At 38.4% G+C, this 20,681-nt stretch overlaps 1 protein-coding gene across 4 annotated transcripts in view; it reads right to left on the bottom strand.

Annotated features, from left to right (window-relative positions):
* The window catches only part of LOC131061410 (probable LRR receptor-like serine/threonine-protein kinase At1g07650), a 237,599-nt gene that overhangs the window by 159,425 nt on the left and 57,493 nt on the right, over window positions 1-20,681 (bottom strand). For all 4 annotated transcript variants that reach the window (XM_057995054.2, XM_057995055.2, XM_057995058.2 and 1 more), the window contains 5 exons: window positions 3,976-4,047; window positions 3,814-3,885; window positions 3,500-3,571; window positions 3,176-3,247; window positions 2,972-3,043 (listed from right to left, as the gene is read on the bottom strand). In XM_057995054.2, the coding sequence (XP_057851037.2) occupies window positions 2,972-3,043; window positions 3,176-3,247; window positions 3,500-3,571; window positions 3,814-3,885; window positions 3,976-4,047 (360 nt within the window). The remainder of the gene's footprint in view (window positions 1-2,971; window positions 3,044-3,175; window positions 3,248-3,499; window positions 3,572-3,813; window positions 3,886-3,975; window positions 4,048-20,681) is intronic.

The raw sequence follows: 20,681 nt of genomic DNA, 5'->3' as shown, positions 1-20,681 counted from the left end.
TCACCGTTTAAAGTTTAAACTCCTTATGGCTTCGGAAATGAAATGCTTGTTTGTTTTTATGTCTTTGCACAGATTTGAAATCACATAACATGAACAAGAAGGAAACTACAATAATATGCAAACTGAAGATTGAACTACTGCTGATAAGATGTTATTTTCAAAATCAATAAAATCAAATACATGGCAGATTATCAACTCACTAATTATTCCAACATTATTGACATAATACTCCAGCAATCATTTTCAATCTTGTAGCTGGAAATGCACCCAATCTGCCTGACAATGAAGTTGATAGCAATGGATTCCAAAGGCCAAACCCCAGGGGAATGACGTCTAGAATGTCACAAGAGAGGACAGACGTCCTCTAATGCTAAGAACGGATCTGCAACTCACACATACCAATTCTTCTCATATTCAACATGCTAAATGAAGCCACAAAAGCTTCCTTTTATTCTTTCTCCAAGGAACGACCCAACTCACTTGACCAATGTGGGATAAAAGATGTGCAATATAAAACATATTAAAATACACTTATGTCTCCCTTGGGTGCCCCTTTGATTTGCACACATCCCCATAAAATAAATATTAAAGTAACACTTTAATATTTACAATTAAATTAAATGTTACTTTAATAACACTTCAGACATTAAAATATATTAGCAATCGCACTCCGAATAGCGCGAGTGATAGCTCGTTGGAAAGCTCTCGCCGAGGAGTATCGAATCCAATTACCAAAACTAGCCTCCGTTGTGTCTTGCTGACTTACTAAAAATAGTAAGTATGCCTAAAACTAAGTAAATCAACTCCGTTTTGGCCCAAACTGGAAATGACTAGGCCAAAACACTCCAAGATCCCCTTAAACCCTTCGTTAGCCCTCGGGACCATGTAGAGATAGGCTAACACACATACACTTGGTCAACTGCTAAAGTGGGGACATTACATAGTGTTATAATATTTACTTTAGTGTTTTAATTTTAATAAAATGTTATGTCCCCCCAAGTTGGACACCTAGGGGAAAACAAGACTGAGACTTAGTTAATTTAAAACTGCAAAGGGTCTTTTTGAGAGAAATGAAATAGTTTGAATTTTATATTGCTCTTTTTCCCTCTATCGTTGCATCAAGGTGATTTTGGCTCTCATTTGGATTATTCAAGTTTGCCCATATAACAAGATGCTTCTGGATTGAATAGAGAAGTTATTCCAAGATTTCTTGAGGACAAAAACCCTCATCAAATCATTGGTTTTGAATTTGAGATACCATCCCTAGCTAGTCTAGGTGTGATTCTACCCCAGGAATCACCATTGTTTTTGCAGTTGCAGAACGAGATTTCAGAAAAAAATGAAAATATTAGAGGTATTATGAAGTACCAATTTTGAGAAATCTTTTATGGTGATTTTTTAGAGGATTTTGGAGTGTTTTTTGTAGATCTTGCAGGTGTCTTTTACGTGGTCATACAGCTTGCCAAGATAAACAATATCCTTCATTTTGAGTCAACTTTTTTAATCTCTGGTTTTGAATTCGATCCAAAAGCCATGCTAGGGTTGGGTAATCAAATCTCAGCTGGTTTATGGAGGTTATGATTGCAATTGAAATTCTTCTAGTGGGTCGTACCAACTGCGCAGGACATACAAGTACGCGAGCTGGCATGTGAAGTCTTGAGGCTGGTCGCTTGGGTTTAGGGTCAGTTTTTAACTCCAAATGAGGTGCCTAGATGAGTAATATCCTTGGCAATACATTTCAGGTGTGTGCAAATCGCCTGACAATCTCCAGCACCGCATACCTGTCATGAATGATATTCTTTCAGATATCTTCTCAGTTCAATTTTCTGCAGTCTTGGTGTCAACTGAATTTTTCTTGGAATGTTAAGTGAAACTAAATTCCTTGGGAAATGGAGTTATGCATGTTTGCTCGCAGATTTGGAGGCCTTCCCTTTCTGTTTGAAACGGTCTTCATTCTCAGTTCAGCCCTGTCAATAATCAGCTTATATTTCAAGCCATTAGCAGTTGTTTCCATTGGGTTTATACAGGGTTGGGTGACTGTTGGTGTTCTAAACCAATGCCACAGCTGGGAGTTGGCTTTGGAGTGGGTTGAAGTTTGTAAATACAATTAGCTTCAGCAGATCTATCCATACTCACCTAATCTAGTCTTGAGGTACTTCAAGATAATCATTTGATAAGTCACTCAATATAATGAAAAAACTGAAATGTTGTGTATTTATTCATCAACGAAATTTTGTACCACAATGTATGGTCAATGCAAATATATCAGAAAAAACTTGTGACAGTGATTTATCTTTCATTTCATGTTTGTTGCTTGACTCTTGTAGTAGGTTACTTTGGCCAAAAAGAAATAAATAGAAGGGGTGTTCCTACATTGAAGCAGATATAATAACTTCCTGAAGACAGACTCAATGGAAGAAAGAGCTGCAATGAAATGAACATCAGTCCTGCCAAGCGAAGGTACAATTCTGTTGGGTTGCCATGCCTTCCTCATCTCTAGACTTTTGAGTAGGGGACCAAACCTTGGAAAGGAAGATTCTCATAAATTCCTCATGGCATCCCCATCTCACTACCAACAGATCTATATTGGCAGTTCAAAAGGGGAACATCACATTACATCTTAAAAATGCCTTGAAGAGTGAAAATTAGGCATTCTAAACTTGTTCTCAACAGATGTCTACAGATTATATTGTACAAGTAGGGCTTGAGAACATGTTGTTCAGTTGCCCTCCTATAAATCCACGAGCTATAGATATTTCTAATATTGCTGTTATTTAACATATTACAAAAACTATTGTTATTTTTATGCAGAGATTGTGATTAACACTTATTTGTATAAATCATAATTATTAATAACTATATGTAGTGATACACTACAAAAATATAGCAGATTTGAGACATCCAAAGAAAGCACAAAGAAATAATAGAATTTTCAAAAGCATGCACATGATGTTTGAAATTTCTGACTCACAATATCTCCAATTTTTTGAATTTTCCTATCGCTGGTGGAATTTCTCCATATATCAAGGCATTTCTTAGCACTCTACAAAGATAAATGTTAATCAGGCATATAAGAACATGGTCAAAAAGTATATCACTCTAAAAATATTGTGATCCTAAAACTTTGATCTATACTTCAAAGATTACACCAAATAAATGATATTCTTTTACTCACAATGTTTTCAATTTGTTTAGATTGCTCACAAATGATAAATCTGATCCACCACCAGTTAGATCACTTATCCTCCTGTTCACATATGTAATTGTATAGAACAATAGAAGGCCAATCATATTGTCTGGGTAAACTCAACAAAGCTTATATAAATAAACGTATGCATGTGTTTTTTATCAAAATGATCTGATCGGAAAAAATCCACTTAGTAAGATATCAAGCTAAGAGGAACATGAACTTTTCTCTTCATACTCAATTTCTAGGCACATTATATTAGAAGTAAAATTTGAAATAAAGGGATGAATTGGAGGAGAAAAAAATCTTTACAAGTCCTTCAATTTAGTCAAGCTTGAAAAGTTAGATGGAATTGGACCCTTCAGAGAACTAGCTTGAAGTCTCCTGCAACATAGATGATTCAATATTCTTTTATTTCAAAAAATTTCCAGCTCCTAACTTCTATTTAAATTACCATGGATTCTACAGCTGAAGAACAATGGGGAAATTATATTTTATCAGCTATCTCTCTTTCTCACTTTGAAAGGCACAGAAAAGCATTTTGTACTCTTCCTTTTGCATATGGCATCTCTAGAGAGAAAATAAAAATTAGTAATTGAAATCATATAAGAGAAAATTCATCTCACAAGGTTGAAATATTCTTCCACTTAGCAATGAAACCCGGTATTTCACCGTCAAAATTGTTGCTACAAGCTTGACTGCAAGAGAAGAAATCTGTTTTGTGTTAGTTTCTAAACTTTGAGATATTAACATTGAATCCTTAAACTAGAGAATAAGAGGTCACTTACAAATCATTCAAAACCTTGAAACGGGAAAAGCTTGTGGGTATACGTCCGCTAAATTGATTATTTGCAATATGCCTATAAATAAAAAGAAACAAATTATAATCTAGAATGACCAACATTCATCAGCAGTTTTACAAGGACGACTACCCTCTACATAGACATAAAGAGACATGCAAATATGATTTCATTCATGATAAGAATGACTTAAAAGCATATATCTTCTTGATATTAAAATTGACATAACCTAATTTATTTTTGTTACAATGAACTAATTCAACAAGCTGTAAAAGCTTTTCCAATTTTGTTCAATGACAAATGGTGTTATTGATGAATGACATAACTTAGCTTTTAATCATAATCAAACCTTTCTGATTGAAGCTAAGCATCTGAAAGAATAAAGAGATGTGTTAAGACAGGAAAGTCACTATGTTTGATAAACAAAATTCAATTAAGCTGACTGGATATATTGTTAATTAAAAAAATCAGAGAAATAAATCAAATGATGAAGTTCCAACTACGGTTCAAAACTTTGCATAAAAGCAATTCAAATCATGAAATTAATAAATAGTGACACTTTACCAAACCTAGCAATTATTGTAAATGTTTAAAATGTTGTAATGTCCCCACTTCGAAATAGAATTTAGTACTAAATAATATTAAATTAAAATTTAATTAAGCTAATGAATGGTCAAAAGACATAAAATGAAAAGTTGTGACCCCCTCAAACATGAGATATAAAAGGGAGAAGAGAACCTCATTTGAGGGGGGATAATTTGGGAATCAGAAGTGCAGATCTGATTGTGAAACGTTGTGTCCCTTTTAAAAGGCAGAAATAATGAAGAGTTGCACTCTTTCAAAGGGGGCTAATGGTGAAAGGGTGTGTCTCTTGCCAAAGGGCATAAATGATGAAGACGTGTGACCTCTCACTCACATTGAGAGATACAAAGGAAAGCAATCAAATCATCCAGTGACATCACCATAGATCAGATCAGACTAGAACTCTTATTAAGTTACAGGCAGCAACATCCTTGTATTGGGTGGTATGCATGGGGATATGCTTAATATGTATGCTTAATATACGATGCCTGATAATGTTCTTATGCAAAATTTAATAGTAATATTAATATAGACTGCAATATGTATTACAGTCATACTTAATTTCATATATATTCATAATACATGATAAGTTGTGTACTGAATCACTGATAGCCTAATCCTTGCTTTTCTGCTAATGCCTACGCTAGGATTGGATGTGGAATTGTTAGGGAAAGGCAATATAAACACCTCACAAGGTAGATAAGACCTACAGTGGAATGGACATGTGCTACATCATACAAAGGCAATGGATAAGGCCTTGTGGAGTGTTAGACTTATGCTTCTTGTGCCTTGACCCCAGGCTAACAATCTCCTTGCCCTTTGTTTGTTGATCCTCCATACATACCTTTCCTCCTTTTAGGAGCCTGACTCTCCTCATCATTATGCTTTCTAACATTGCTTATTGTCCTTTCATCATCATTGAGAGAGGACTCCTCATTTATCATCTTCTCATAGGTTAGAGTGACCCTTTTTTTCTCAACTCATTAATCTGCTTTCCCACCCACTCTTTGGAGCAATCACTCACATCTCTCATCAAAATACTCAAATCTACCAACTCAGGTTGTAACCAACTAGGCAATGGAATAGGTTTGTCTTTCTCCTTTGCAAATTGTAGATGGATATGATCCCCATCATCTTTCACCTAGTATGGAATAGAGAAGTTACACTTCCTCATGAAGTCCATTGACATCTGAGACCACATCTTCCTTCTAACTCCGAGCTCATCCATGAGATTAGCCCAATAATCCTCGATGTCAATTCTGTGTGTAAACTTTCCTCCCTTTATTGTTAAAATTCTCTGAAATGGATCAAATCAATCCCTGGCTCTATAAATTCCAAGATGAAAGAACTCCAGTTCTTCATTAACTGTCTTTGTTGCTACAGTGATGGGGCATACCTCCATCATCTTCTTGTTGGTGGACATTTTATCATCTACCGAACACTTAGAAAAAATACCACAAGGATACTCTATCCTCTCCTGAACAAAATCACTACTTGTGCCAAGATTGCAAGAAAGACCACAAGGCGACTCCAAGGTCTATATATGCGAACAAGCGACTTTAGTAGGATAGCTTCTCGAGTAGTGTATGTTCAAATACAAGGGGGCATTACGCTTGGCTCATTAAATTCACAATGGAGATATATCATTTGGGTTTTGGATCATGGATTAGAATTTCCTTACACAAGCAGTTGACTGGGAATGCATACTTGCCACCTATACTGATGATGTGGACATGGTTGACTTCCAAATTGGCAACTTGCCAAGTGTCACCGTGGAGGAGGTGCGACTTCTTGTGTCTAGATACATTGAATCTACAAAAAAAGAAACTAGACACTCACCTCAGTGAGAATAACAGTTGCGCCACTTGTCCCCTTCCTATTCATTTTAACTGTTACAATTTGGGGAAACCCTAACTAGGGTTTTGAACATTTAATCTGAACCCTTGATCATTGTTCGATCTCCATCGTTCATAATTTCTAGACTACTGTATAAGGTTGCCTCCTCTCATTTGGAGAGTGAGGTTTTTGAAATATTGTTGCATGAAGGTCATTTTTTCAGATAATATATTACATGTGTGCTTTCTCTTAAGGCTTTGTAATTCCTATTATTTGAGTGATTAAGCAAGGTTTTTCAATTTCTTCATCATATTAGTTAGAATTTATTTTACGTTGTTACATGAATGAAAGATCTGATAAGTATTGGTTTATGGTGTATCTCTGCTCATACTTTTGGTGAATGGATGATTTTCATTCACTGTGCAAAGTTAGTCTGAGATTTCCATTTTGTGTATCCTTAAACTTCCGATCATAAGCACGTCCCTTGAAGATTGCATCCACTTTGTGTAAGTTGTCTTAAGTGAGGCGGAACAAAGTGTGGTTTATTGAGTTCACTGAATCAATACCGTATCCGGAATTCATAGGAGTAGAGTCAACTTCTAAACCCTTATCCTTTTGTCCCTTTTTTTTTAAAGTCTTAAACACCGAAAAATCCCAAAATGAAAGAAAGAGAGAGCTGTAAATGACAAATCCATCTAAGTGCCAAAGTTGTTGACAACTCATTCAAGCGTAAGTCCCTTTGTGTACTACCAGCAAATTACAACGCCCATTGAGCTTATCCACACGTCAAGACCTAACAAAAGAAACCTTGGAATAGCCATATGATCTTCTAGCAATCTTAGCATAGGTGGTGCTTTTTAAAGAGAGGGTAAATTATCTTTGGGTACTTTATTCTAATGTTTGGTAGATGATAAAACAGACACCAACATAAATTGGCGCTAGGAGGGCATGACCGTAATGAATGTCTGAACAGCGAAACTTTAGATCATATCAATTCATATTTGCGAGGAGTTATCCAGAGCTTTTTACCCTCCTCCCGCGCAACATAAATTGGCGCTGGAAGGAGAGCTTGATAATAGAAATGAGTGATTGTTCACAATTTTGGATAGTAGATATGATGCAACATGGTGTTGCAGCATGAATTTCCATTTGATCTGCCGCTTGAACAACCTAAACCAGGACTAAGTCAAACAAATATTGCAGATCAATTACACTCGCTTGGAAATCACAAGCAGATTATTCTCAATTCAGGCAAGTTAGTCATACTATCACTAAGGAGGAAGAAAAGGGTCGGTAAATAGAAGCAGCAATCAAGAAAGACCTAGAAAGGCAAAGAATTTTGGCTCTTCGGCATCAATTCCATAGAGAAATTCAACAATTTTCCTTCCGATCCACCAATAAAAATTCACCTGTTAACATGATGAAGAATGGGCCTACCAATCATTCCTCTTGAACAAGGCAGAGATCATGAGCCAATAGTGCAGCTAGACTTGAGTCTTCGCGACGAGCAAGAAAATGTTATCACAGAATTATATAACTTAGCTTGGAGTGTAAGAAGAAATTATCCTGACTGGCGTCGAATGTGCTTCATTCTTGAAGAAGATGAAGAAATTGTTGATCGCATTGACGCAGAAATACGAAGAGAGAAACTGTTAGATAGTTCAAATAACCGGAAGACAACTGAGAGGGGGGGATGAATCAGTTGTCACAGATTACCGAAACTATTAGCAATGTAAAACTTTAATACCGGAACCCAAAACATTAATACCGGAATAGCAATTAAACCAATTAAGCATAAACAATAATCACAGAATAAAAAGCATCCACATGACCCCAAGATTTATACGTGGAAAACTCGGTAAAGGGAAAAACCACGGTGGAAAGCCTACCCACAATCAAATAATACACCTGCAGTAAGTATGTGAATTACAATTCAGGGGCTTGCACTTGCAGGAAGGCCAACAGCCTAGAGCGCACTGCTCATCACAAAAGGAACCTCACTGACTACATAGAAATCCTGACTATAATTCGGAGAAGTGTCGAACTGCAAAAGATAGCATCTCCTATGCCTGAGTACAGTTTTGGTTAAGCTCAATACCGGAGGACTAAATCCTCTTACATAAACCCAATTCGATCTCCAATGATCGACCAAATCCTCTGCCTGAATGATATTACATTATTCGCACATTACATTCCTTGACCATGACCTCAACATGACCATGATGATCTACAATGAGATCTTACATCTATATATACAAACCCCCAACCATAAACAATTAGGTCGGCCACCAGATAATAAACCAATTACATAATTACAAACCATGTCAACCTTAGACCAAACAAATAATATCCAACACATAGGACATCCTGGAAACACATCGAGAGGTCCAATCCACACGTTACATTAAAGTCGATCCATAACCTAGATCAACCGAGACCCAGTATAGGTCCACACACTACAGCAATGATCTCCATCCACCAAGTCTCGAACATGATCACCAACAACATCCTAAAACTCCACTAGAAGTTGCACCAGCACCACTTATGCAATTCATCAAAGATCTTTATCAAAAGCTCTGCCGGTGAAACCCTCGCCGGAACCAGAAACTAAGCTTCTAAGCAAGCAGGATAGCATTTGATCACCAGACCAAAACCAACTGACCGAATATGAGCATGAGTATCATGAACAAGCCAATTCCATCACCAAACTATACAAGAGCCTACTGGATCATGCTGGATCCAAAACAACCAGAATCCACTCAACCTACCGGGACCAGAAGGGTGTCGGTAAAGCATCCAAACAACTAGTGTAGGCATCAATGACAAAATATCAACGCAACACATAATCAATTCCACCAAATGGCCAACAGAAACGTCTATTGCCACCACAAGAAGTTGAACCAGCTCTCGTACCTAATCTTGCATAACCTCGACAAAATTAAAGACACGTTGGATCGCATAAGTTATTTCTCCCCAAACAAATTTCGAAGAATCCTAAGATCAGCCCCGAGTTCATCCAAGGAATTTGTGAAGTTAGAATCCTCTACTAGATCGAAGCAAAGGAGAAGGATAGTTGAACCGAGTGGAGAAGAAAGCCCGTCAAGTGGGGACGTTCCACAAGAAGAAGATATTTCCAGCTTGTTCCATATTTCCGGTTTGTTCCAAACGCCTGCTCCCAAAACACATGCTACACAACTAGACCCACCAGAATTCCCAATCCAAGGAGCTTCACCTCCAGCATCTCCACCACCGATTACTTAGCAGACTCCAATAGGAGTACATCAAGCAAACGTCCCAATGGCGTGGCGTCCAACTAATGCATCCCCTATGGGTTTTACAACCTATCATAATATGCCTAAGAATCCTGAACAATTTTGTCCCAAATTTCATAGTGGCAACTTGAGCTGCTCAGTTGATGGAGCATATAAGGATTTTTGAAGATCTCCTTCACAACAGGGATATTCAACATGAAGATGTTGCTCGCAGGTTGTTTCCTTACACTTTTGATGAAGAAAAGAAGATTCTCATTGGTATATCCGCTTGCCAGCCGACTCCATTCATAATTGGCAAGAGATGAAGGATGCCTTCCTAGAAAAGTTTAGATCACCAATTTCTCTATCCGATTTATATCGGCAGAGGCAAGAACATGAGCCTATTAGCACTTTCAACAACAAGTTCCACAAAGCTTCCACAAGACTGAGAGATCCCTACAATTTGAATAATGTTGTGGCACTGCCTGTTTATTATGCAACACTAGATCGCCTTACTTCCATGTTTGTGAAATCAAAGGGTACACCCTCGACTAATTTGAAAGAAGCTTATGCCTCAGCTATCTCAGTCAACAATGATTTGGAGGTGGGTATTGCTTCGGGACCGATAAATTATTTAGGAGATCCAGCGATGCAAGGCCAAATCCAAAGCATCAATCGAGCATTGTCCCAAGGTACACCTATTGCAAGTAATCAGTTAGTTCTCCATCCAAGAGCACCTGTTTCACAAGTATCCCCACCATAGCCTATATATCTCCAGAATGCGACAACCTCAAGTCGAACTCAGGAAGAGAAAGTTGAAATGAGAGAATTGATCAATCAGATCAAGAAGTTGTCAACTGAAGTGACCTATTTGAAAGGCCACAATAGCCAGATACAAAATATGCAGAGAAGTTACCATGGGAATTACCAAGGACAGGATCCTTCTGGGTATCAAAAGGATAATCAAAATTTCCAAAGGGATGGTACAAATTTCCAAAGGGATAATCAGAACTATCAAGAGAACAATCAAGGTTTTCGGAACAACAACCAAGTTTTCCAAAAGAAGATAGAATACCAGACCTAACAATGGCACTATGCCATCTCCCTTGGATTATCAACCTGTTGTTGATAATCGTCCTGCAGACAAGGTATTTCTAGCTGAAGCTACTTTAACAGGATGGTGTAGATTGCACAATACTGATCAACATTCTGAGCTACAATGCCACGAGCTTCAAGTAGCAACAGATATTTTCCGGAGTGAGAAACAAAATTCAGAAGCTGAAGATTCCCAAGTAACTGGATATGAATTGGTTCCCGTAACAAGGCATGATCAAGCTTTAGTCATTGATAATGTCAAATCATACCAGCCCGATCAAAGATTCCTACCCGCGTCTGCTAATGGTCCAGTGGAGTTGCCACAATATCAAGTTGAACCAGAAGTCCAAGTTGCATCAAACCAACCATCCACAGCTAATGGCTACAGTTTCCCTCCATTATACAACAGTGTCTTGGTAGAAGGAACTAGAGAAGTACAAGCATTCCAACAGACGTTTGGAAACCAGCCTAGGGTATACCAAAGAAATACTCGTTATACTGAGCCCTTAACCACGTCTATTCCTCCAAATAATTTCCAAACGCCACCAAAATCCAATGCTACCAATGCTACCAATACCCCAACTACTCCTAGGGATTCTCCCAAGTATCACCAACAGAATATCCAATCCAATGGAACGAGACCAGAAAATGCATCAAAAGTTGAGCAAAGCCAACCAACAATTCCTCAGCCAAAACCAACTCAAACACAAACAAAAGGTCGTCCCAAAGAGGAGTTGAAAAGATTAAGTTCATTTGTATTGGAGGAATTTAAGAAGATAAAAGTTAACTTGCCCTTGATCGAGATCGAGTTAATGAAAATTCCTGAGATTAGAGAGACCCTTTTAGGCAGTTTAAATGAAACTGTTGCTCCAAGAACTCCTCCACAAAACACAGCAAACAGAGGATCATTCAATGCTCCTGCCAATACTAATGTTGTCCAAAATGAACCAGAGATGTCGTTTGATGCTCCCCAACAACCTCCTAATTTTGTAGGAATGATCCAGACATCATCTAAGAATCAAAAGGATATGACACCAGAAGAGGTCCTTATGGACACATATATATTTCAAGAAGAGATTTTCACAAATGAGTTGCCACAGGCCTCACAAAAGACTAGATTTCCTTCAGGGAAACAAGAAGAGGAGAAACAAGAAAAACACACAGTAGTCTTCGACTAGGGTAAAGATGAGCCTACCCTATTCTTGTCATCAATAAGAATATTTGGCAAAATGTTGCACAATTGCGTAGTTGATTCTGGTGCCTCTAGCAACGTAATGCCCCTAGCCATTTGTCAAAAGTTGGGACTTGTTCCTACAAGGACCAATAAGAAAGTTACACAGCTGGACAAAACAGAGGTCCCTATTATGGGAGAACTGAATAAAATCCATATGCAGCTAGCAGCAGACCCGAGAGTACAAAGTTGTATCGACATTTCTATCGTAGATGTTCCTAATGGATACGACATGCTGTTGAGCAGAGATTGGTCGAGAAGGCTAAATGGTTATATTTCCACCGACTTCTCGCACATGTGGCTGCCATGGAAAGGAGCTCCCAATCAAATTAAAAGTGATAGCACACCAAGACTTAAGCTGATAATTACAGAGAATAGAGATAACAATGAGATATTGTTTCTTGAGACAAACCTAGGATCCTATGCACCTAAGGCGAATGAAGTCTTGATGTTGCAAACATCATCTAATGGAAAGAGCACCGGAGGAGGATCAAGGCTTGCAATCATAGAAGACCAAAACAAAGATGAGAAATTATTTGAGTTTCCGAGATTTTATCTGGACCAGTATATGCCAAAAAGTAGAGTTGAGAAGCAAGATTCATGAACTACTGCTAACCAATTCGTGTCGGATCCATGACACATCTCATTCAGAGTTCACTTGCAAGATGTGCCACAAAGCAATCAAAGAAGATCGACAAATGCTCCTACAGTTTGCAGATCCCGAAAGTGACACGGAGAGTAAAGAAGATCATCAGAAGCATGAATCTCAAGAAAACACAGTTGAATACACAAAAGAAGATCAACTACAAGACCGTCACAATCATACCTTTGAAATTCAAGCTTCATCATCCTCTCGAACAATCAAACAAGATTTTGAAGGTGAAATAGATCAATTGCTAAATTGCCTTGATCATAGCATCACTGAGATGCAAGTCTCGTCATCTTCTCAGATAAAAGAACAAGTTTTAGCATCATCTCAGCCAGAAGGGCAAGTTTGGATCCTAAGGTTTAATGGATCCCAATCAAAGAAAGGAGCAGGAGTCAGGTTCAAGTTAACCAGTCCCAATGGGGAAATGTATCTTATAGCTCGCAGACTCCAGTTTCCCTGCACTAATAATGTGGTCGAATATGAATCATTGGTTCATAGGTTATTGTTCGCTATAAGCAAAAGAGCCCAAATTTTGCATGTCTTCGGAGATTCAAAGATAGTAGTGAGACAAGTAAGAAAGTAGTATGTCTACCATGACAAAAGATTATCTCATTATTGTAGCCGAGTTTGGGATCTCATTGAGAACTTTGATGCTTTCAATATTCAGTCAGTAGGACGGGCAGATAATCAGATTGCCAATTCGTTAGCTCAGGCATCAAGTTCACTTGAAACTCTCGCTATAGAGAGCATGGATCAGTTTTCCATAGAATTGTCATCGATTCCATCAATCCCAAACATTTCCAAGTGTTTGATGATGATGATCATATTCAAGAATTTTTAACAAATTCAAATCTATTTGCAACTCAAATAATTGATGAGGACGAGACAGTAGAAGAGGCTGAATTTGATGATGATGGCATCTTGAATCTGGAAACAAACATCATCCCCAGAGGAATGATACAGCTAGAAAGGATGTTTGATCAAGACCAAATCAATGAGATGAAGAATCAAAAGACCGATGGTGACCAGTATGAAAAGGTGAATGTGGGAACCTAGGATGAAATCAAGAATGTGCGTGTAGGTAAAGTTTGCACACCAAGAGAAAAGATTGGAATAATTCAGAGCCTGAAGGAATTTGTTGATGTCATAGCATGGAGTTATGAAGATCTAAAAACTTATGATACTTCTATCATAACAAACAATTCCGCTCAAGCAGGACAACAAGCCCTTCAGACAACGCCAAAGGCCAGTCAACCTGCTATTAGATCCCCTTATCCACCAGGAAGTAAAGAAATTACTGACAGCAGGGATTATATTCCCAATACGCCATTCAACGTGGGTCACCAACCTAGTCCCAGTCGGAAAGAATAATGGAGAAATCAGATTATGTGTTGATTTCCGGAATTTGAACAGAGCCTCAGAAAAGGACAATTACCCTTGCCATCTCTGGGTGAGGTTTTTGAAATATTGTTGCATGAAGGTCATTTTTTCAGATAATATATTACATGTGTGCTTTCTCTTAAGGCTTTGTAATCCCTATTGTTTGAGAGATTAAGCAAGGTTTTCAATTTCTTCAACACATTAGTTAGAATTTATTTTACGTTAGATGAATGAAAGATCTGATAAGTATTGGTTTATGGTGTATCTCTGCTCATACTTTTGGTGAATGGATGATTTTCATTCACTGTGCAAAGTTAGTCTGAGCTTTCCATTTTGTGTATGCTTAAACTTCCGATCATAAGCACATCCCTTGAAGATTGCATCCACTTTGTGTAAGTTGTCTTAAGTGAGGCGGAACAAAATGTGGTTTATTGAGTTCACCAAATCAATACCGTCTTTGGAATTCATGGGAGTAGAGTAGACTTCTAAACCCTTATCCTTTTGTCCCTTTTTTTTTTAAGTCTTAAACCTCGAAAATCCCAAAATGAAAGATAGAGAGAGAGTTGTAAATGACAAATCCATCTAAGTGCCAAAGTTGTTGACAACTCGTTCAAGCGTAAGTCCCTTTGTGTATTACCAGCAAATCACAACGCCCATTGAGCTTATCCACACATCAAAACCTGACAAAAGAAACCTTGGAATCACCATATGATCTTCTAGCAATCTTAGCATAAGTGGTGATTTTTCAAGAGAGGGCAAATTATCTTTGGGTACTTTATTCTAATGTTTGGTAGATGATAAAACAGACACCAACACTTCCCAAGTGTGATAGGAAAAGTAATCCCTTGCTTGTGCTTCCTCTTCTAGATGCAATCAAACTCTGAGAGCTACTGTAGTATCCCGGAGTAAAAAAAATTGTTTTTAAGACCAATAAGAATTATCAACTAACACATATTTTTTTAAGGTTAGAAAGCATAAACTCAAAGCTTGCGGAAAATGCAACCCTTCCACTATCTAATCACCAAGTGCCCAATGTGGGAAGGTGAGAGCATACGGTGAAGAGGGGATCGTTAGAACTCAAATCTGCTGAAATGATAAAGTAAATACAATACTGGGCGGCAAGCCAGCCCCTTCCGCTTATCCAACAGGAAAGCAAGAGACTTGGCGGTAAACCAGCCAAGAGAACCAAACAACAGACACAAATCACTCAACCGCAGTATTTCAGCAGGTCAACTCGACCGCTTATGCAGGGGGAGGACTGAATTACAATTTAATAGATGTAGGCGGCAAGCCAGCCTCTTCCATTTTTCAGCGGGATGAGAGATTACAATCTAGAATGTGTTAGTAGTACTACTACTTAACCTTACAATAAAAGGGAGAGTGAAAGTAGAAGAATAATGCTGAACATAAAAGATAATGATCATGAAACTCTTCTAACATCAAAAACAGCAGGCTGGAAATGCATAACCAGCAGCCTATAAACCCACTAAATCACTCATATCTCTCTCAATACTCACTCAAAACACCCCAAATCACTCCCAAACTAACACTATAACAGCAGCGACTAAAACAAACCAAATGGAAGCCATCAAAACCACCCACATTATTTGGCACGCATCCCAATGCACCTTCAAAACCCCACGCCTAGCTAGGAAAAATCGATTTGCTTTAATAAATTCAGTACTCAATGAAAGGTGCCACAAACATACAGTATGAATCGCCAGCAGCAAGGAGGATGGTTGAGCCAGTACCCAGAATGACCAGACACTCAGGCAGAGAGGTGTGATCAAAAACGTGCTTCAGCCACAGGGAAACCAGCAACTCTAGAAATCACTCCAAACACCAAAAAGACTGAGATATGCAATGAAAGTATGGTAGATTACAACACGTAGCTAGGTACTATATTTCAAGTACGAAACTGGAAAGCACTAGGGAGCCGCACTCCGAAACCTCAAAGTCCTGACGCCAATCCAGTAGCATAACAATGCAAATTTTCAAGATGTTCAGAATGAGAGCCCAAGGCTCATATTTATAACTCCACGCCTTCCCAAATGCAAATGTGAATGGCGCCAAACTTCATTCAAATTCAACTTCATTTCGCCTTATGTCACCCCACTAACTTGGTGCCCACTTACCTTTCCTAGGCAAGTTCGAACTTCCTCATGGTGGCATCTTTTTTTGCAATAATAAACATTAGACCAAGGATGTTTAATCCCCTAAATGGCCACCACAAATTCGTCCTCTAACTTAGGAGATAATCATATGAATACTATTTAATTATTTTTCCTTAAGTCATCTCCACAATTAATCAGTAACTGCAAATATTTAAATATTAAACCTTTGACAAGGATATAATATTTAATTAAATTACTTATGACTTCCATATTGATCATTAACAAAAACTAGGATGAAGCGGAGTAAAGAAGACCAAAGAACTATTGCAAGATCAGGACCCTCTCCATTGCAAAAATTAGAAATACTTCATACTGCCACTTACTAAAAATAGTAAGTAATGAATTATTGCACTGAAAAGCATGATCTTTGCACCCAGTGATAGAGCATGGTAAGCTCAGTAAGACAGTATCATCAAAACAGCCAACCCCTAACTTACTAAAAATAGTAAGTTCTCGCCTCATCAATGTTTGAAACCCTAATTCTTCATTCCACATAGCGTACGGGTCTAAGGAATAGGCCAATGGACCACTGAAAGTACATCATCGAGAAGGGGACATTACAGCTACCTCACTACCCCAAGTAACATCATCTTGTCTATCGGATACCTAGGAAGCTTGTATGATTCTAAAGTAAATCCTTGAATTCATAGGTATGTGAAGGTAGGAAACTAAATATACCATGATTTGTACTTCTCAATGAATGGCATTGCCTCCTTAGAAATCGTTTATGTATTCTGCCTTGCAGCAACCTTGTGATGTACATGGTGAAAGCATCGATCAGCCTTCTATATTGATCTACCTCATGAAGGTGGAGTTGTGGATAACACTCATACACCTTGTATTGTCCTAGCCTGTTTCCAACTTCGCCCTTGCATATCAATCCTTTGTGTTGGTTGAAAATTTTGTACACTTGGGGAAATATACAAAATTGTGGTTTCAACCACAGCGTGTGAGTAAACTCTCCTAATTAAGGGAAGGCTCCCCCTATCTAACTACAACTTTGAAAATAAAATAGGATGGGACAGCAATCTTTCTTCTTCTTTCAAGAAAGAAAATATCCTTTTCTCTTCACAGAAAAGGATAGCGATTGGATATAAACAGCAATAACCACTTTCAAATGAAATGAGAGAAAGGAAATGAAATTTCCTGAAAGCGCAAAGACTTCCGTCACTTCCTTCGGGATGAGACAGCAATATCAAGCTCAAGACTTGATTATATGAAGTCCTATCTACCCTTTTCTATACTAATGCTATAAAGGACAAGTTATGACAGCTCAAAGACACAGCTGTTTCCCACAAAATCTACTTCTAAATTTTGTTTAAGAACAAGTGTAAGAACAAAGTCTTACAGCTTTTTCAAATAGAACTTCTACTTTAACTAATTTAATCTTCAATACTCGTAGCTCAAAGACTGCAAATCAAATTCGATGAAGCTCTCAAAGAAACACTTGCAAAGAAGGAAATATGGAACACCAACTCAAGAATGTAGCACAACGACTCAAAGCTTGAGTAATTTTCTTCTATTCCTTTCAATCTTTCAATTTACACATAAAAGCTCAAAGACTTCTTTGCTGCAAATTTGACAGAGTTTTTGCTTGCTTTCAAAAAGATAAACATTACAATAGACCCCCTCAAGTATTTATAGGAGAGGAGTCATGAGAAAAAGGTAGGAGGATCCCAACTAACTTGAGAAATTCTCTCAACCACCAAGACTTATTCAATAACTAACTAAGACTTATTCCAACTACAGTCCTAATTGAACACAACTTGTAGTTGCTTTACATGTAATTACAATAGTGCAAGTAATGAGTTAACTTGCATTTTACAAAAAATACTTTTACATGTAACTTGTCGAAAGGAAAACTACAACTAAAGATTACAAAAGTGGAAAAATACAACTATGTTGAAAAACACTTAAGTTGCAACACGTGAAGACACAAATCCTCTGAACTTCTGGATGATCATTTGTCATTCCTCAGGATTTGGTTCATGAGTATTCTTGGCAACAACCATGGTCTTCACGATAGTATCATGACACCGGAGGAGTGCAGAGTTGTTTTTATCCAGGATGGACTGGATTTAATGCAAAAAGGCTTGGTGTTTCATCAATATTTTAATTGAAGCAGCCGAGAATTGTTCGCTCCTCCATTCATTATGAATCCTCATCTATAAATCAGCAAGAACTTCTTCTTCTGGAATCAACTCTCCATCTTGACTTACTATATTGCAAGAGGCCTTTTCACAATGTGAGACAATATCTCGGAAAACTTCACCCCGGAATCTCATTGCATCACCGATTTCTTCCATGAGGGATTTAAGAACAAGGGTCTTGTTCTCCAGAAGCTCTTCAAATTCCAAGTACATGACCCTAGAAGAAATGATGGCATGCTCCTGTAGAACACTCAACTATTGTTGAGGCACGGTACGCCAAATTGTCAAACTCTCTTCAACACTTTCCAGTTTCTTTTTGAAAGTATTGGAAGTCTGATCCAGTTTTTCCTCAATGGTTTACAACTTAGACATCATCTGAAAAATGTCTTTCATCACTTGTGCACATAGATCATGAAGTTGATCAACCCAGGAATCCAATGCTTGTACCTTCTGAGAAGCCCTTTCCACTCCACGAATTGATTCTTGGGAACCAGAAGAACCTATGGAGTTACTCCCTTCAGCAGCAGGTTTTGTGATTTTATGAACGTCTTCCATAAGTTGTTGGTTTTCCTCTTCTAGCTTGTCTTTCTTTGCTAGAAGTTCATCACACCTTTGTACCAACAAATCTACGGAAAACTGAGCATCATGTTTAATGACCTCATGCGTTTGTTTGCCCAATTCTATCCTTGTAACCTTATAATCAGCAGCTGACATTTCTTCAAGCGGCTTATCTGCAATGGGTTCTACAATTTCAGCTACCTTCATCTTGTTACTGTCAACAGTTACTCTAGAGATAGTCTTGGCCTTCTTAGCAACCTTGGATCTGGACTGTTTTAGTTGCTGATAATCAAAGGCATCAAGTGAGATTTCTTGCTTCTTCCTTTTTGGAGTAAAAGAGCTAAGCCATGGAGGTAAAGTCATCAACTCCCCTTCAGTAGCAGTTGTAGGCAAAGGAGAAGCAGTTTCCGTTTGAATCACCGTGGTCATCCTGGGAGGAATATTTGTTTGAACAGCAACCACGGTTTGCTCAATTACCAATGGGCAAGTAGATTCCCTCATAAACTCTTCAAAATCTAAAGTGGAAGTATCAATTCTGACAACTAGATGCAAGTAGGAATATCCTCGGGAACTTCCAACATACTCTCTTGTTGATGATCAGGAGTTGGCTCGTATGCTGAAATGGGAATGACATTCTGAGGAGATTCATCTACAAGCAAATCAGGGGGAGAAAGAGGCGTCTCAATGGAAACTGAGGGAATGACCTCATGAGGCGAGTCTGAAACTGGAGACTTAGGAGCATCATCAGATTGCTGCCCTTCTTCTAGATTATCTAGATCAACCACCTAAACATGAAATCGTGATTTTTCCTTCTCACGAACAGTCGTTTCCTCAGGAGGAAGCACTACTGCCCGACTAACTCGCAACTTGATCCTTGTGCCCAAAGATGATGCACCTTCCTTGTTGTCAACTTGAATCTCAGATTTACATCCAAGAGGCCTCGTAGAAGCATCTTCTTTTCCAACCTTGATTTTTATGATTCTAATAGCATTACTTTTCAACCATGCATTGGTGTTAGCCAAGATAGGCTGAAATCTCTCAAGGATGGATATGCACTCTTTGCGTGACCATTGGATCAAACGAAGTGGAGCTTCCTCAACCCTTCGTGAAATATATTCAAGATCAAGTACGTGCCCATCATCAATCATCCCTTGTGGGATATCCACCAAGTTCAAATCAACAACTTGCTCAACAGTGAGCCTACAGTAATCCATCTTTAGAACCTCGATCTCTGTGTGGAGATCTACCCAGATGTCTTCAATGCGATGCACATGCACAAAGGATTCCTTGATCTTCTCCTTCATACCCCTGTAATCAAAATCAGCTCTAGGTTTAAACCTTTTGAGCTTAATTTCCTACATTTCAGTCTCCATGGCACTAGCTTTAACAATTGTGACAAGAGAATAACGGCCAATTTTTAATGGGTTTGTGGTAGAGATCTCCATTCCAACCTTATGTATAGCAGACTGATGAGTGTGGACAGCCATGATTTGTCTTCCCAACTCCATAAGAATGATCCTATCAGTTGGGTATCTAGGAAGCATATATGGCTGACCACTATAGCATCCAATTCTTATATAGGTGAAGGTGGGGAAGTGTAGAAACAAACATCCATACTCGCTCACCCTTTGCCATGCCTCATCTGATACCTGTTGTGTGTTGCACACGCTCCCTGTCGCCGACAGGGTCCCCCTTCCTTTTTGGCCCTTTCCGTCTACGCCGTGTTGAGTTCCGTGCAGAGCCTCTCGCGTCCTTTCAAGCGAGCCTACGATTAGTCCGTGAGATGGT

This window comes from Cryptomeria japonica, chromosome 8 (assembly GCF_030272615.1).
Source record: "Cryptomeria japonica chromosome 8, Sugi_1.0, whole genome shotgun sequence".
Lineage (NCBI taxonomy): Eukaryota > Viridiplantae > Streptophyta > Pinopsida > Cupressales > Cupressaceae > Cryptomeria > Cryptomeria japonica.
Note: the sequence above shows the minus strand (reverse complement) of the source record. Positions and strands in the feature narration are given on the sequence as shown.